Below are 19,053 nucleotides of genomic sequence, written 5' to 3'. Positions count from 1 at the left end.
CATTTTGTCGATCAGTTACTAAGGCTTTCAAAGTTATCTTTGTAATATTACGGTTATTATTTAAATTGTTCTCCTACTTCTGCACACTTCAATTTCCATCAGTTCACACAAACCTTCTCAGGTTTTTGGAAACTATTTTGTTCATCATTTCTTTATTTTTTAATTAACTTTCACCTGTGGCTCCAAAAAGCTGTAACATGGGCAGCAGCCACACTGTGGTAAAACCATTTTGGCAGATGAGCTAAACCAGACGGACAGACAGACACACACACCATATGTGTATATATATGTATGTATATATGTTATTTATATATCTTGGATGCAAAACCCTTATCAGAGAAATTTGAAACAAATATTTTTTCCCCCATTAGATAACTTTCCCTCTCATTTTAGATGCATTGATGTTGTTTGTGCAGAAGCTTTTCCATTTTGAGTAATCAAAGGTATCTATTTTATCTTCTGTTATTGCTTTTATCTCATTTGGTTAATACATTCTTACCCATAGCTATGAGAGATATAATCTGTTTATATTCTAATTTTTTTAATATTGCTGTTTTTAAAATTAAAATTATTTATTTATTTGTAATGTGTGGTGGAGTGTCCTGTAAGGTGTTGGTCTAAGCCTAAATTCTGCTGGACCAATTTTGGTTTTTTTCCACAGTTTTTATCAAACAAGAAGTTTTTCATTAGGTAACTAATATTTTTCACTTTATCAAATACTGGGTTATTGAATATTATTGTTTCTGAATATTCTTTCTTTAATCTATACTAGATAGTTTTCATGACTGCTGCTTTATTATATAGTTTGAGGTCTGGAAATGCTATTCCCCCCTTTATCCTTGCTTCTTTTCATAATTTATCTTGATATTTCATCATATTTCTTGATCTTTTGTTTTTCTGAATGAAGGTTATTATTTTATTAAGCTCTATAAAGAATTCTCTTGCTGACTTGATTGGTATAACATTAAAAGTGTGGATAAATTTTGGTAGTATTCCCATTTTTATTATATTAACACAATCTAGACATGGCACTGAATATTCCTTTAGCTGTTTAGTTTGTTCTTTATTTCTTTAAGGAACACTTCATAATTTAATCTATATAAGTGCTTTGGGAGATTGATCCCCATATATTTTATGTGTTTTGTGGTTATTTGGAATAGGATTTCCATTTCTATTATTCCTTCTTGTGTTATGTTGTTATTAGTAATGCTGTTAATTTTTGAGGATTTTTTTTTGTAGTCTACAACTTTTCCAAAGCTTTTGTCTAAGTATTTTTTGCTGATTCCTTGGGTTTTTCCAAGTAAACCATCATATCATTAGTAAGCAGTGATAGTTTTATCTCTTCTTTACCCATGTTCCTTTAATTTCCTTCTCTCGTCTCTTTGCTATTACTAGCATTTCCAGATTAAATAATAGTGTAGAGAGTAGTTATCCATGCTTTACTTATATTTATTGGAAAAGGTTCTAATGTATCCTTATTCCAAATGGTGCTTATTTTTGGATTTAGATAGATCTTTTTAAAAAAAATTGATATTAAAAAAATAGATCTGTCTATGCCTCTACTTTGTATTTTTCTTTAGTATAAAATAGTGTTGTATTTTGTCAGGTTTTTTTTTTTTTGCATCTATTGAGGTTATCATGTGGTTTTGGATATTTAAATTTTTAATATGATTAACTACATTGATTTTTTTTCCCCCGAATGTTGAAACATCCTTTCATTCCTGGTATAAATCCTACTTCATCATAATGAATGACTTCTTAGATAAATCACTATAGTCTGTTAGGACTGCTTAACATGGCATGCCCACATCAGAGAAGGTGCTGTGCTCTATGAGCAAAGCAGAACTGAAACAGGTCAAAGGAAACTCAGGATGCGCAAATTTAGAGATTTCACCCCAAATGTTCACACCGACTGTTTCTGCTCGACCTGTGGTATTGGTCTGATCAGCCAGTCAGACACACAGAAACTTTGGGCTCTATCATAGTGATGTCATTTTGGTCTTCTTCGAGAACAGAGGACAACAACAAGCCATGTTCTGATTGTTCTTTTTATTTCTTCTGGTTTTTTGATTTCATCTTGTTCATTTGCTTTTTTATTGATTTGATTTTCTGCTCTCTTCTACTATTGGAAGATGATATCATCAGATGTTAAAGAGGGAGTCTCTTTAAACAGAGGGCCAAGGATATTATAGTTTGATGATCCTAAAGGAAGAATGGAAAGGGAGTGGAAGAAAAATGCATGGGGGGGACCTAAATTCTGCTCTCGCTTTTATTTCTCTTTTAAACCACTTAGGAATAGGTCTGTTGTAGTTCCACCTTCTCCTCAAATTCCATAGAATTTTATGTCTCATTAACTGTCAGATCATTTTCCTTCATTTTGTAATATTTATTCATAGATACCTGAACTTTTTTTTTTTTAAACTAGACCTGAAAGCAGTGTTCCCTTTTGCTACTATTTTTCCTATTAATTTTTGTGTTTTAAAAACTGTTCAAGGTTTTGGAGATTTCTTCTTCCTGAAACCTTTGGTACTTTAAGGTTTACAATAAAGAAAAATTTAACCAACAAAACTGAGTATAATCTTGTAAGAGAAAAAATGTATCTTTAATGAAATACAACTTCCATGCATTCCGAGTGAAAAGAGTAGAACTGCATAGGAATCTTCAAGTATAAATACAGGAATCAGGAATCAAGAAAAACATAAACATGTAAGCATGAGCTAGCAGTTATAAGGGTTTAGCACTGATAACTGTTGAACATCTCCCTCTTCTCTTCCACCATTTTTCCTTATTGCTCACTTTCTTTTTCCCCACTTTTTGTGGTTTCCTTGGGTGCTTGTTCTCCAAGTGTCTCAGCCTCTTCTGTCATGGTTAATTCATGGTTGACCAGCCTAGGTCTCTACACCAAAGTACCTCTGGGTGGTCAGCATGGACCCCAGCTGGGTTCTATGCTCTTTCCCTCAGGTTTGGTGCCATGCTGGATAGCTCCCCTCCAAATATACCATGTTCCATCTTGGTAACCTCTTGTAATTTCTCTGTTTCTGTTTTCTGGCCTTGTGGCAGCAGTTCAGAGTGAGCTTTCCTGGCACTTGAGCAGTTCATAGTTTTGCAGTGCTGATACGTTCTGATTGAAGCCCCTGGCAGACTTTTGTTCCTGAAAGATTGTGGCTAAGCTGTTTTTTGAGGTCCAAGAAAACTTTCACAGTGTAGAGCTGTGAGTGGTCTCTATGGCACTGCATAGAGGGAGGTGGGGATCAGGGTGCAGAGATGTGTTTTGATGTATGTCTGTGTAATGTTCTTAGGGCTGCTAGGGTGGCCTTATTACTGGTATGATGAGAGGTGGGGGAAAAGTGCTAAGTGAACGCAGGGCCAGTGAATATCAATTCTTGTTTGTTTGTTTTTTTGGGCGGGGGAGGGATGTGCCTTCATTTAAATCCTGGATGTAGAGAAAGTGAAAACAGCTGACATTGCTTTATCTTTGGTTTATTGTTTTTACCTTGGAGAGGCTTGAGAGATTGTGAGTGTTGGAGAAAATGTTTAATGTGGCATCTTGTTGCTCATGTGACCCAGAAGTCCCCACCAAGTAACTGTAAATAGTCTTAATTCGTCTTGACTCTTGCTGTTTTAAGTATCAAGGTATATAAATGCCATTAAAGTAATTTAATAGGACCCTTTCACCTAGTTAAAAAAAGTTAAATTAATTAATTGTTTCTTAAACAATTTGGTAGAATTTGCTTATCAAGCCATTTGGTCTTAGAATTTTTTTCCTCTGAGAATTCATATAAGGCTCTTTTAATTTCTTTTTCTCTGTTAGGGTTATTTTGGTATTCTATTTCCTGATGTGTTAGTTTGGGCAATACATATTTTTGTAAATGTTCATTCATTTTGTTTAGATTGCTAATTTATTGGCATAGAGTAGAGCAATGTAGGTCCTAATAATTGCTTTTATTTCTTCATTGGTTGTTATTTTGCCTTTTTCATTTTTGATGTTGTTGTTTTGATATTCTGTTTTAAAAAATCAAATTAAATAAAGGCTTATTTTTTTAAAATCCTAGTTCTATTCATTGACTTTTTTTTTTTACTTTCAGTTTTGCTAATTTCTTCTCTGCTTTTCAGGATTTCTATTCTGGCATTTAATTAGAGGTTCTTAATTTATTGATTTTTAAAATTTTTATAATTGTCTTGCTCAGTTTGTTGGTCTGACTTTTTATTTGTTTAGAGATATAAATTTTCCCGTAATTACTGTTTTCGTTTAATCACCAAAATTTTAGTATATTGTCTTGTTGTCATTATCTCTAGTGGAAATTATTATTTCAGTGATTTGTTCTTGGACTCATTTATTCTTTAGGACTTAATTGTTTAGAACTTTAGCTTTTAATTAATTGCCTTTTAATTTTTGTTTAAAGTTAGTTTATTTAATATAATTTTTATTCCCTTATGGTTGATAAAAATGTAGGTAATATTTCTACTTTTGTGTATTTGCGCTATTTTTAATGCCCTAATATATCATGAATTTTTGAGGTGTCATGTACAGCTGATAAATAAATTTACTCCTTTTTATTCCTATTCAGTATTCTCTAGAGGTCTGTGATGTCTGATTTTCATATATTTTTTATTCAGGTTGTCCTTCATTTCTTTTCTATCATTTGGTATGATTGTTTTAGGTGAGAGGCATATTTGAGATCCTCCACTATTACAGTTTTACAGTATTTTTCTCCTTATAGCTAATTTAACGTTTTTTCCCCTAGCATTTAGGTGCTATGTTGCTTTTTAGTGTGTGTACATATATATGTATATATATAATTGATATTGATTCATTTTCTATATTACTTTAGCAATTCAAGCAAAATATTGTTTTCCTGTTTATTTTAACATTAGAAAGACTAGACATCCTTGTAGGTGCAGAATTCAATTCTAATTTTCATAGTTTGTTGCTTGGGCAAGGTTTTGACCCTCTTTTGTTCAGTCTTTTTCAGTTGTTTCAGACTCTTCACAATGCCTTTCGAGTGTGGAGGTTTTGGGGTTTTTTTTGCAAAGATTTTGGAGTAGTTTGACATTTCCTCCTTTCGTGCCTCTTTTTCCAAGCTGTTCATTTCATTTCCAATTTTCTTCTATAATTCTCATTTCTTTTCAATTTTTCTGTACTAGTATTTTCATTTCATTAAAAAAATTTTTAATAATCTTAAAAAAAACCTCTTTGATTCATCTCTTCTAGGAATTCTGGTTTAATTTGTGCCCACACTATCTTTTTCTTTGAGATTTTACAGTCATTCTCTTCTCATGGGTTTGTGTCTTGAGCATCCTCATCACCATGATTGTATTTGTGGTGGGATTATTCTTTTGTTTGTTCATTCAAATAGTCTCCTTTTTGGCTCTAGACTTCATATTTCAGTTGGTTCCTGAGCATTCCTAGTGGGAATGGCTGATCCTCCTACTGCTTTCTTGCTGTTTGAGTGTTGTCTTATTCTGAGATCTCAGGGACAGCTTAGGCTGGGGACTTCAAAGCTTTCATTCTTCCCAAAATTGTTTGTTCTAGGGCAAAGTCTTCTTCCTACTCTTTGGTGTGAGCTCTGCAAGTTCTTGACCAGGCTTTGGATCTGAGCAGCTTAAGTTTAGGTTTGCTTCCTTTGGAATTTTAGTAGATTGCTGCTGGTCTTGGCCTTTATTAGGAGTACTCCTCTGGTTCAGAGCAGCAGAATTATAGGTCTGAGATTCTGCCTTTCTTCATGCACTGAAGGCTTCAGTTGGGGCTGAAGCTGGAACCAAGATTTCGCTCAGTTTCTGTAGTCAGAGTCATAGAGGCACAATTTGCTTTTGAACTGATTCCTTCCTCATTATACAACCTTTCTTGGATTTATCACAGCTCCTTACCCACAAGTACCACCATGGATGCAGATCCCCTCCTCAGTCTGTCCTGGATACCATTGGACATCTGTTCCTTTAGTTCCTGTGGTGCCTCATCTTGGACCTATTTTTGCCCTGGTCCTTTTTTTAATCCCCAGGTGCTGCTATGGTCTGCATGGTGTGCTCTTTACTGGACCTTGTTCCCATTGATCAGAAGCCTATCTGTCGTTCCATGTTGATCTAGGCTGGAAAAATGATCCAGTTTTCCTTTGATTTCTCTATGGTATGTTTTCATATGTTTGAAGAATTTTTTTGGGGGGAGTGTCGGGGGGAAGGATGGAGCTTGCTGTACTATTCAGCTATTCTGCCATATTGTCTCCATCTCCCTAACAAATATTTGTTAAATACTTGTTGTGAGCTAGGCACTGTGCTAAGTTCTGGGGATATCAAGAAATGCAAAAGTAGTCCTTTTCCTCAAGAAGCTCACAATCTATTGGGAGAGATAACATACAAACTCCTAGGTACAAACATGATAGATACAGGATAAATTGGAGGTAATATCAGGGGGAAAGCATTATGGGGGACCAGGTAAGTCTTCTTTTAGTAGTGGGGTTTTAACAAAATTATGGAGGAGCAGCATTCTAGGAATGGAGGAATAGTCAGTGAAAGAGAAATTGTGTGTGTGTGTGTGTGTGTGTGTGTGTGTGTGTGTGTGTGTGTGTGTGTGTGTGAGAGAGAGAGAGAGAGAGAGAGAGAGAGAGAGAGAGCGCACTTTTGACAGCTGAGCCGTGGATGAACTGGAGTAGGGAGACTTGAGGGAGGGAGATCAATCAGGCTGTTGCAGTAGTCTAGTCTTGAGTTGACAAGGGCTTGCACCAAAGTAGTGGTAATGCTCGAGGAGGTAGAGCGTATATATGAGAGATATTCTGAAAGTAGCATTGACAGGATTTAGGAATAATTTGGAAGTATAGGGATAGAGATTAGATTTAGTAATTAAGAAATTATTGGTAACTAAAGAGAGATTTTAGTTGAATGATGAGGTCTGAAGTCTAACTGCAGAGAATTGAGAGGAGAATGAATGTAAAAGAAGTTGCAGGCTTTTGAGAAACGGAAGGAGAAATGAAATGTAGGAAAATTGATAAGTGGGATGGATGGATGAAGCCAAGGTTTCTAAGCATGCATGTGTAAGTAGAGGAACTGAGAGGTTAGGGTGTTTGAGTTACTAAGATTGAAGTATTCTAGTAAGTGGGTTGGAGTTGGGAATGAAAGAAACTCCTTGAGGAAGGAAAAATAAGAACTACCAGATTCTTAAATGAATTTCATAGATACTGAGTGATGTTGGTGGAGGGAGAATATTCAGGAAGTGGAAATTGGGAGCATAACATATTCTACCTTCCATCCCATGACCAAAGCTGGAGGATAATGAGTGAAAGTGCATCTATTGCCGGTAATGGTTGCCAGGGATGTTTTTGCCATTAGATGGGACCTAGGTCTCATTGATTGCAAGAAAATGGAAAGAAGGAATGAAAGAAAATTTATTACCTGTGGAACAAACATTCCCAAAAGCACAGGGTGGGGAGATCTTGATTGGGATGTTGGAGATTGGGTTGAGGGCTATTGGAATAAGGGAATGAGGTTGGGGAGAGAGGGGGAAGGGGAATGGTAAATGAAGTTTATATAAGGAAAGGGGGCAGTTCTGAATTGCTAGCATGGGTAGGGTATGATTTAGGGGTTGAGTACCTTGCTCAAGAACATAGAGAAAGTGCTTGTCAGAGATGGAACTTAAACATAGTCTTCTGACTCCCTGAGTAGCCCTTTAGCTACTATCAGACTTCCTTTCCTAATTATTGTTATTTTGTAGTGTCATTGGTTTACAGGCACTTAGCAGGACTACCATTAGTTGTAATAGGCTGTCGCAGAAGACTTTAAACTGAACATAGTTGTCGAGTCAAGGGAGTAGGATGACATTGGTTATGATTTGGTGAGGTCTGTGATTACTGTGCATGTATAAAACCATGTTAGAATGCTGTCTTAATTTGGAATCCGCTGTACTCTTTGCTATAGTTTTGTTATTTTTGTAAAACTGAATTCAGAGATGGGAATTAGAGTTTTAGTTGTTTCTTAAAGTGTTTTGAAAGGCTTTGGGCTTTAGGTTTTTAAGCAATGCATTAATGTTCTTTTAGCACCCTCTGCTGGACATAAGGGAATGATTGTTGAGTCTGTTCTGAGCAAAAGAGTTGATTTAACGTTAGGTTTTTAATTTATTCATATTTTTGCCTTCAAAAAAGTTCATTTTTGGAAGGAGTTCATTTTAAAAGGAAAATTATATATTAACTTCAACAATGAATCAGTTATTTGAATATAGTGTAGCTTTAAAAGCCTCTCTTCCCAGGACATATTATTCAAAATGAAAATGTTTGAAAATAAAATGCTCTTCCCAACTTAGTCTGGCCACTAGTTGTTTATTCTTCCTAATTTAATTGTGTTAAATGTTGCTTCCTCACGTAACACATTTCATAAGAAAGTTTTATGTGGTTGAAATGTATCCTAGAGCATTATAGAAATAAAAGATTATCTGTTTGATTTTCTTTTTGCCATCTTCCTTTCAGTTACATCTATACTCTTGGAATGATCTTATAGTAATGTGTGTATGTGTACGTATGGATGTGTGTGTATGTAGTACAGATGTGTAAAAATATTCACACACACGCACATATATAATTCTGCCCCATAGATATGTATACACATCCGTCAGAAGTATTTGGTGTATTTAAATTTAAAATGGCTAGATTTTTACTAATTTTCCTTGTAGTTATTATGTGTGTGTCTTTGTCTACGTGTGTGTATACACAGACAAAACTACTACTCCAGGCCTCCTGGTATAAACGACCTGGATACAATTCTGAATTCTTAAAGTCTATTCTAGGAGAATACAAGCTTTAATGAGTTTTATTAAAAATTGGGAAAACTTTGAGTGTGGTCATGGAGCCAGAATGTGTCCTAGACTGTTTACCCATTGAGTGGCACATAATCAGAAGCTGGTGATAACATTATTTGAGTATGGTTACCTGTGAAACAATAAAACTACAAATCAGTTCTTAGTTTGATGTTGCCCAGTTCTGTTTCTACAGTCGTGATATTATCAGTAGAAGAGGTGGCAGAACTATGACTCTGATTATCTGAAGGAAAAAAAAGAACTTTGAAATGCTAACAGTTGCATGTGTAGTTCCTTTGAAAAATTGTAAACTTGATAAACATGAACAAAATTAATATCCTTATACATAAAGAATAAAAAAATGAATCATATATGAGGATTATATGTAGATGGTTTATTTTTTAAAGGTATATATATTAAATTTAACATAATAGTACCAACACTGCTCTGCTTGTCTGTTGTCCCTTACTAACTTTTTTCTGCTCTTTTTTTCAAAAGTTTAACTGATACTTTTGTTAATTTTTTGACATGTCTATAATTTGTAACTTTTTTGTCCCTGCCCCCTTCTCCACAATGGCCCCTGCAACAAAAGTAACAAATGATCACAGTCAAGCAAAATCCATACTGGTTGTGCCTGAAAGTGTATGCCTCCTTTTCCATCTCTAGGCCTTCACTTCTTTGTCGTTGTCTTCTGGACTCATGATTGACAATTACATTGATTGGAATTCTTAAGTTGGTTCAAAGTTGTTTTTTTTTAATTTACCTAATAATAGTCATTGTGAGAATTATTCTCCTTATTCTCCTCAATTCGTTCTTTGTAAACTCACATATGTCTTTTCAGAATTCTCTGAAAGTGTTTCTTTTGTAATTTCTTAAAGTGTGTTTCATTAAATTCATATACCATAATTAGTTCAGCTATTCCTCAGTTTATGACCACTTGGTTTCCAGTTCTTTGCTATGACAAAAAGTGCTGTTATGAATAGTTTTGTAGCTGTGCGTCTTTTCTTTCTTCTTTTAAAAAAATCTCTTTAGATTACAAAAAAAAAAATCTGCTTATGGTGTCCTTGTATTTGTACATGAACAGTTTAGTGACTTTTTCCAAATTTCTTTCCAAAATGGTTGGACTAATTCAAGATATTGCATCTGTATTAGTGTGCTGATCCGTTCCCAGCCCCTCCAAAAATTGTCATTTTTATTTTTTTTCATCTTTACCAACTTAATGAGTATGGTGTAAAACCTCAGCCTTGTCTTAATTTACGTTTCTCTTATCATTAGTGAATTGAAGCATTTTTTTCTTATGGTGTTTATAGCTTGCATTTATTTGGACAACTACTTGTTCATATTTTTTCACCATTTATCTCTTGGGGAATGGCTCTTACTCTTATATATTTGCATTAGTCTCTTATATATCTTGGATTGTCAGTCATTAATCTGAGAAATTTACTGCAAAGATTTTCCCTTCTGATTCTTACTGATTTGATTTTCCACAAGAACTTTAAATTTTATACCATCAGAAATGTTCATTTTATCTTCTATATTCCCTCTTACTTACTCAAGAACTCTCCATATCCATTGTTGTGAAATATATCTTATTTACTTCTCCAAGTTATCTGTGATGTAACATTTTATATCCATGTCATAAATTCACTTGAACTTTATTGGGGTATTTGGAGTAAGATGTTGATCTAATCTTATTTTCTGCAACTTTGCTTTCCAGTTTTCCTAGTCATTTTTTCAAATTGTAGGGCCTTACTCCAGTAAATGGTGTCTGTGTTCCTTTCCTTATAAGTTTTGTGTGCTGAATTTTGTTCTACTTATCATCTTATTCGCTTTTTACCCATACCAAGTAGTTTTGATTATTACTGCTTTGTAATATAATTTTTTTAAGGTTGAAAGGGCATTTATTTCATTGGCTATCAGAAAACTTGAATTCTAGTTCTGAATACCCTAACTGTATCCTCATAAAGCTCAATCACTTAGGCTCTCTGGTCCTCTGTTCTCTCATCTTTACTATTATTTTTTTTTAAGATTTAAATTTATTTATTATTTTTAGTTTTCAACATTCATTTCCACAAGATTTTGAGTTCCAATTTTCTCCCCATCTTTCTGTTTCTCCCCACCCCAAGATGGCATGCATTCTGATTACCCCTTCCCCCAGTTTACCCTCTCTTTTATCATTCCCCCCTCTTATCCCCTTCCCCTTTACTTTCTTGTAGGGCAAGTTAGATTTCTTTACACCATTGCCTGTATATCTTATTTTCCAGTTGCATTAAAACACAATTTTTTAAACATTTGTTTTTAAAATTTAGAGTCCCAAAATTCTATCCCTTCTTCCCTTCCCATCCACCCCCATTGAGAAGGCAAGCAATCCAATATAGGTTATGCATGGGCAAAACACCTCCATAATAGTCATGTTGTGAAAGACTAACTGTATTTTCCTCCATCCTGTCCTGACTCCTAATTATTCTATTTTCTCCTTTGATCCTGTCACTTTTCTAAAGTGTTTGCTTCTGGCTCCCCACTCCTCCAATCTGCCTTTCCTTCTGTCATCCCCCTTCTTATTGCCTTCCCTCTTATTTTCCTGTAGGTAAGATAGCCAATTGAGTATATATGTTCTTCCCTCCTTAAGCCAAATCTGATGAGAGTAAAGTTCACTTGTTCCTTCTCCCCTCCCTGCTCTTCCCCTCCATTGTGAAACCTTTTTCTTGCCTCTTTTATGTGACATAATTTACCCTATTCTGTCTCTCCCTTTCTCCTTCTCTCGATATGTTCCTTTCTCACCCCTTTATATTATTTTTAGATATCATCCCTTCATATTCAACTCACCCTGTGTCATCTATCTATCTATCTATCTATCTATCTATCTATCTATCTATCTATCTATCTATCTGTCTGTCTATATCTGTCTGTCTGTTTATCTCATCTATCTGTCCATCTATCTGTCTGTCTGTCTGTCCATCCGTCCATCTGTCTATCAATCTATTTATCTATCTATCTAATTATTTATCTATTTCCTCCAATTACCCTAATACCGAGAAGGGTCTCATGAGTTACAAATATCATCTTTCCATGTTGGAATGTAAACAATTCAACTTTAATAAGTCTCTCATGATGTCTCTTTCCTGTTTACCTTTTCATGCTTCTCTTGATTCTTGTATTTGAAAGTCATATTTTTTATTCAGCTCTGGTCTTTTCATCAAGAATGCTTGAAAGTCCTCTATTTCATGGAATTTCCATTTTTCCCTCCTGAAAGATTATACTCAGTTTTGCTGGGTAGGTGATTCTTGGTTTTAATCCTAGCTCCTCTGATCTCTGAAATATCATATTCCCTATGATCCCTAATGTGAAGCTGCTAGATCTTGTGTTATCCTGATTGTATTTCTACAGTACTTGAATTGTTTCTTTCTGGCTGCTTGCAATATTTTCTCCTTCACCTGGGAACTCTGGAATTTGGCAACAATTTTCCTACATGTTTTCCTTTTAGTATCTTTTTCCAGAGGTGATCAGTAGATTCTTTAAGTTTCTATTTTGCTCTCTGGTTGTAGAATATCAGAACAGTTTTCTTTGATAATTTTTTGGAAGATGATGTCTAGGCTCTTTTTTTATCATGGCTTTCAGGTAGTCCAGTAATTTTTTTTAAATTAATTTTTAACATTTATTTTCACACAATTTTGGGTTACAAATTTTCTCCCCTTTTATCCCCTCTCCCCCCCAAACCCGAGCTTTCTAATTGCCCCTGTGACCTATCTGCTCTCTCCTCTATCCTCCCTCCCTGCCCTTGTCTCCATCTTCTCTTTTGTCCTGTAGGACCAGATAGCTTTCTTGACCCCTTAACCTGTATTTCTTGTTACCCAGTGGTAAGAACATTACATTTGGTCCTAACACTTTGAGTTCTAACCTCCTTAGCTCCCTCCCTCTCCACCCCTTCCCCTTGAAAGACAAGCAATTCAATATAGGCCATATCTGTTTAGTTTTGCAAATGATTTCCATACTAGTTGTGTTGTATAGGACTAATTATATTTCCCTCCATCCTATCCTGTCCCCCTTTACTTCTATTTTCTTATGGTCCTTTCCCTCCCCATGAGTGTCGACCTCGTATTGCATTCTCCTCCCCATGCCCTCCCCTCCATCCTCCCCCCCACCCTGCTTGTGCCCCTGTCCCCCACTCTCCTGTATTATGAGATAGGTTTTCCTATCAAAATGAGTGTGCATTATATTCTTTCCTTTAGTGGAATGTAATGAGAGTAGACCTCATGTTTTTCTCTTGCCTCCCCTCTTTATCCCACCACTAATAAGTCTTTTGCTTGCCTCTTTTATGAGAGATAATTTGCCCCATATAACTTCTCCCTTTCTCCTCCCAATATTTCTCTCTCACTGCTTGATTTCATTTTTTTTTTTAATATATGATCCCATCCTCTTCAATTCACTCTGTGCACTCTGTCTCTATGTATGTGTGCGTGTGTGCATGTGTGTGTGTGTGTGTACTCCCACCCAGTGCCCAGATACTGAAATGTTTCAAGAGTTATAAATATTGTCTTTCCATGTAGGAATGTAAACAGTTCAACTTTAGTAAGTCCCTTATGATTTCTCTTTGCTGTTCGCCTTTTCATGGTTCTCTTCATTCTTGTGTTAGAAAGTCAAATTTTCTTTCCAGCTCTGGTCTTTTCATCAGGAAAATTTGAAAGTCTTCAATTTCATTGAAAGACCATTTTTTCTCCTGAAGTATTATGCTCAGTTTTGCTGGGTAGGTGATTCTTGGCTTCAGTCCTAGTTCCTTTGACTTCTGGAATATCCTATTCCATTCCCTTCCATCCCTCAATATAGAGGGTGCCAGATCTTGTGCTATCCTGATTGTATTTCCACAATACTTGAATTGTTTCTTTCTAGCTGCTTGCAATATTTTCTCTTTCACCTGGGAATTCTGGAATTTGGCCACAATGCTCCTAGGAGTTTCTCTTTTTGGATCTCTTTCATGCGGTGTTCTGCGGCAAAATATTTATTTTGCCTTCTGGTTCTAGAATCTCAGGGCAGTTTTCCTTGATAATTTCATGGAAGATGATGTCTAGGCTCTTCTTTTGATCATGGTTTTCAGGTAGTCCCAGAATTTTTACATTGTCTCTCCTGATTCTATTTTCCAGGTCAGTTGTTTTTCCAATAAGATATTTCACATTATCTTCCATTTTTCGAATCTGCGCGGTATGTTCTGAGATATCTGTCTTTCTCGAAAAGTCCTTAGCGTCCATCCGTACCATTCCAGTTTTGAAAGATCTATTTTCTTCAGTGAGCTTTTGAATCTCCTTTTCCATTTGGTTAATTCTGCTTTTGAAAGCATTCTTCTCCTCATTGGCCCCTTGCACCTCCCTTGCCAGCTGAGTTAGGCTAGTTCTCAAGGTGCCAATTTCTTCAAGATTTTTTTGGTTCTCCTTTAGCAGGGAGCTGATCTGCTTTTCATGCTTCTCCCTCATCCCTCTCATTTCCCTTCCCAGTCTTTCCTCCACCTCTCTAACTTGATTTTCAAAATTCCTCTTGAGCTCTTCCATGGCCCGAGCCCATTGGGTGGGCTGGGACACAGAATCCTCGATTTCTGTGTCTTTGCCTGATGGCAAGCATTGTTCCTCCCCATCAGAAAGGAAGGGAGGAAGTGTATTTTCTCTGAGAAAGTACCCTTCAATAGTTTTGTTTCTTTTCTCTTTTTTGGGCATTCTCCCCAACCAGTGACCTGACCTCTGAATGTTCTCCTCACACCCACCTCGCCTCCTGGTCCTCCCAGCCAGCGTTTGGGGACTGAGATTCAAATGCTGCTTCCCGCCTTAGGATTTTTGGTGGGGGCAGGGCTGCTATTCAGTGTGAGAATTAAGTTCAGGTGGTCAGGGGCAGGGCTGCCTCTCAGGCATAGTTCCCTCTGGGGGTTTATGCACAGACCTTCCACAATGGATCCAGGCTCCTGCCCGTTTGGGGAGCCCCCGTCCGCAGCTGCCTCTCAAACCCCCACCTCCCGGGGGGGCCCGAGCCATGGGGGCACCCCACTCCCCTCTCAACCCGCCAAAGAGACTCTCTCACCCACCCCCGTCAGTCACCTGTTGGTGGGGGAGCCCGTGCTGCTGCTGAAGATCCCGCCTCTGGAGCTCTCTCAGATCTGTGCCTCTCGGAGCCGTGGCTACTGCCGCCGCCGCTGCAGGTCCAGGCTGGGCTCTTCGTCTGCAGCGCGACGGACCTTTTGCGAGAGGTTTGCAGGTCCCTCTGTGGGTGGGGGGAACCCGCGTGGCCGCTGGAGATCCCGTCCCTGTAGCCCTCTCGGATCTCCTCCCCTCAGTGTCTCGGCAGCGGCAGGGCCGCACTCCGCTCCCCGTCCCGGCGCCCAGTCCGCGGCGCGAAGGACCCTCCACGAGAGGTCCGCAGGTCTCTCCGGAGCAGGAATCTCCCTCGCTCCAATACTCCATGGTCTCTGGGTGCAGAATTCGCCCTGGCTTGGTCCCCTCTAGCCGTTCTGTGGTTTGTGTGTTCGGAGCTATGTGTATGTGCGTCTTTCTACTTCGCCATCTTGGCTCCGCCCCCTAGTCCAGTAATTTTTAAATGATCTTTCCAGGTCGGTGGTTTTGCCAGTGAGATATTTCACATTGTCTTCTATTTTTTCATTCTTTTGATTCTGTTTTGTGATTTCTTGATTTTTCAGAAAGTCATTAGCTTCCATTTGTTCTGTTCTGATTTTGAAGTAATTATTTTCTTCAGTGAGCTTTTGTACCTCTTTTTCCATTTGGCCAGTCCTGCTTTTTAAGGCATTCTTTTCCTCATTAGTTTTTTGGACCTTCTTTGCCATTTGGGTTAGTCTATTTTTTAAGTTGTTTCTTTCTTCAGTATTTTTTTTTTTTTGGATTTCCTTTAGCAAACTGTTGACTCAGTTTTCATGATTTGCTTGCATCACTCTCATTTATCTTCCCAGTGTTTTCTCTACTTTTCTTACTTGATTTTCAAAATCCCTTTTGAGCTCTTTCATGGCCTGAGTTCAATTCATATTTTTTCTTGGGGGCTTTGGATGTAGGAGCTTTGACTTTGTTGTCTTCTTCTGATTGTATTTTGATTTTCCTTGTCACCAAAATAGGATTCTATAGTCTGAATTCTTTTACAATGTTTGCTCACCTTCCCCACCAAACACTTGACTTTCTAACTCTTGTCATGATAGACAAGGAGTGGGTGTACTGTCTGATGCTTCAGGGATTTTGTATCAGCTGCTTGATCCCTTGCCATCTGTGGAACCAGAGTTCTGGAATTAGCCTCTGCTGCTGTTGCTACTGCCAATCATCCCCCCTTGCTTCTCCCTTTCTCTCCCCCTGCTTGGGGGCTGGGGCCAGACCTGGTGATACCACGCACTCCTCTTTCACCCAGGTCCCACAGAGTTTTCCCACTGACCTTTTTGGTGTTTGTGGTTGAGAAGTCTGGAAACTGCTATTGCTGCCAGATTCAGTCCCCTGAGACCTGCTCTGGCCCATTTGTGTTGGTGTGGCCCATGCTGAACTCTGCTCCCTGCCTGGTGTGAAAGACCCTTCCTGTCGACTTTCCAGGTTATGTTGGACTGGAGATTTATTTCGCTGTCATTTTGTGAATTCTGTAGCTCTACAATTTATTTAGAGTCATTTTTTACAGGTATTTCTATGACTTTGGGGGAGAGCTTAGGGAAGTCCCTGCTTTTACTCTGTCATCTTGGCTCTGTGGTCTGCTTTGTAATATAATTTGAGATTGTACTGTTATCTTCCCTTACTTCTTTTCTCTCATTTTTCTTGGGATTTTTTTTTTCACCTTTTTTTAAAATCTTCAAATGAATTTTATTATCATTTTGTCTAGTTCTCTAAAGTAAGCCTTTGGTAGTTGCATGGTATGACACCAAATCTCTCATGAATGTTGAATTGACAAGATTTGGCATCTGATTCGATATGTGTATTACTGGAAAGTGAGGAATTGAGGATGTCTCCAAGGTTACTGGAAGGAGGATGATGTCCGGACAGAAACAGGAAATTTTTTGGGGGGAATGATGAAATACTTTTTTTTTTTTTGAAAGATACTGAATTCTGCCTTGAACACGTATTTGAAATGTGTATGAAACATCTAGTTTCAAATATTCAATAGGTAGTTGAAAATGTAGGGCTCTATTTCTTGTTAGAATTTATAACTCCAGTTATAAGTCGTTGGCAAATAATAAGTACTTAAGAAATTATTTTCTATTCCATTCAGATTTTGAGTGGAGCTTAGGAGAGAGATTAGTGGTGGATATATAGACCCAGGAGCATAGAATATAGAATATAGAAAATTATAGAAACTGATAAAGTTACTGAGTGAGAGTGTAGAGAAAGAAGAGAAGATTGCCTAGAAAAGAGCCTTGAATAATATGACTGATTAGATAGAAGATTAGATATTTTTCTCCAGAACCCACTGGTTCTTTTTTCTTTTTTTTTCTTCTTTTATTTATTTTCAGTGTTCTACAATCACTACCATATAACTTAGATTTCCCCCCCATCCCCTTTCTTTCCCCATCCTTCCCTTCTACCCGCTCCCTTCTTTCCTGAGATGGCATACAATTTTATATAGGTTCTACACATGCATTCCTATTAAATACATTTTTACCATAGTCATGTTGTATAAAAGAATTAAAATGAATGGGAGAAATCATTTAACAAACCAAAACGTAACACAAAAGAAAATGATCTGCTGCATTCTGCGATTGAATTCCATAGTTCTTTCTCTGGATGTGGAAGGCCTTTTGCCTTAAAAGACCATTGGGAATTTTTTAATCCTTGCATTGGAATGAAGTTACAAGTCTGTCAGAAAAATTTCTCACACACTGTGGCTGTTACTGTGTACAAAGTTCTCCTGGTTCTGCTCCTTTCACTCAGCATCAGATCATATAAGTCTTTCCAGGCCTCTCTGAAGTCTTCCTGTTCATCATTTCTTATAGCACAATAGTATTACATTGCATTCATATATCATAATTTATTCAGCCATTCACCAATTAATGGGCATCCCCTTGATTTCCAGTTTTTGGCCACCACAAAGAGTGCTGCTATAAATATTTTTGTACATGTGGGACCCTTTCCCATTTTTATGATCTCTTGGGGATATAGTCCTAGGGTATGCACATTTTTGTAGCCCTTTGGGCATAGCTCTAAATTGCTCTCCAGAATAGTTGGATCAGCTCACAGCTCCACCAACAATGAATTAGTGTTCCAACTCTTCCACATCTTCTCCAACATTTTTCGTCTTCCTGTTTTGTCATGTTAGCCAATCTGATAGGTGTGATGTGGTACCTCAGAGTTGTTTTGATTTGTATCTCTCTAATCTATAGTGATTTAGAGCATTTTTTCATATGACTATAGATATCTTTAATTTCTTTCTCTGAAAACTGCCTGTTCATATCCTTTGACCATTTATCAATTGAGGAATGACTTGTATCCTTGTACATTTGATTTAGCTCTCTGTATATTTTAGAAATGAGGCCTTTATCACAGACAGTAGTTGCAAAAATTCTTTCCCATTTTTCTGTTTCCCTCCTAATCTTGGTTGCATTAGGTTTGATTGTGCAAAAACTTTTCAGTTTAATGTAATCAAAATTATCCATTTTGCACTTCATAATGCTTCCTATCCCTTATTGAGTCAAAAATTCTTCCCTTCTCCATAAATCTGATAAATACACTATTCCTTGCTCCACTGATTTGTTTATAGTATCAATCTTTATACCTTGATCATGTACCCATTTGGACTTTATTCTTGGCTACGGTGTCGGGCATTGCTCTGTGCCTAGTTTCTGCCACACTGTTATCCAGTTTTCTCAGCAATTTTTGTCGACAGTGAGTTCTTATCCCAGAACCTGGGATCCTTGGGTTTATGAAACAGTAGATTGCTATATTGATTGCTGACTGTGTCTTGAGTACCTAGCATATTCCACTTGTCTGCCCTTCTGTTTCTTAGCCAGTACCAAGTGGTTTTGATAATTACTGCTTTATAATATAATTTGAGATCTGGTAGAAGTAGGCCACTTTCCCTAGCATTTCTTTTCATTAATTCCCTTGATATTCTGGACTTTTTGTTCTTCCAGATGAATTTTGATATTATTTTTCCCAGCTCTAGAAACTAATTATCTGATAGTTTGATTGATATGGGGACCCAATGATTCTTAAAAAATTCTGCCATAGAGGAATTATGTACCTGAGTTTAGGCAATGACAGCTATTTCCACAGGATAAGAAATCAACAAACCCCAGGATGCACTTATCCAGAACACTTCTCTAC

The 19,053-nt window shown here is 37.2% G+C and overlaps 1 protein-coding gene across 13 annotated transcripts in view; it reads left to right on the top strand.

The window, feature by feature from the left end:
* CCDC171 (coiled-coil domain containing 171) overlaps positions 1–19,053 on the top strand; it is a 509,668-nt gene that overhangs the window by 88,692 nt on the left and 401,923 nt on the right. The window contains exon 1 of one of the 13 annotated variants that reach the window (XM_072656003.1): positions 6,052–6,124. The exons of the other annotated variants lie outside the window; for them this stretch is intronic. Within the exon in view, the coding sequence (XP_072512104.1) occupies positions 6,095–6,124 (30 nt within the window). The 5' untranslated portion in view covers positions 6,052–6,094. Of the gene's footprint in view, positions 1–6,051; positions 6,125–19,053 lie in introns of those variants that run through there. 13 annotated transcript variants of the gene reach the window in all.

The sequence above is a fragment of the Notamacropus eugenii genome, chromosome 1, assembly GCF_028372415.1.
Source record: "Notamacropus eugenii isolate mMacEug1 chromosome 1, mMacEug1.pri_v2, whole genome shotgun sequence".
Lineage (NCBI taxonomy): Eukaryota > Metazoa > Chordata > Mammalia > Diprotodontia > Macropodidae > Notamacropus > Notamacropus eugenii.
Note: the sequence above shows the minus strand (reverse complement) of the source record. Positions and strands in the feature narration are given on the sequence as shown.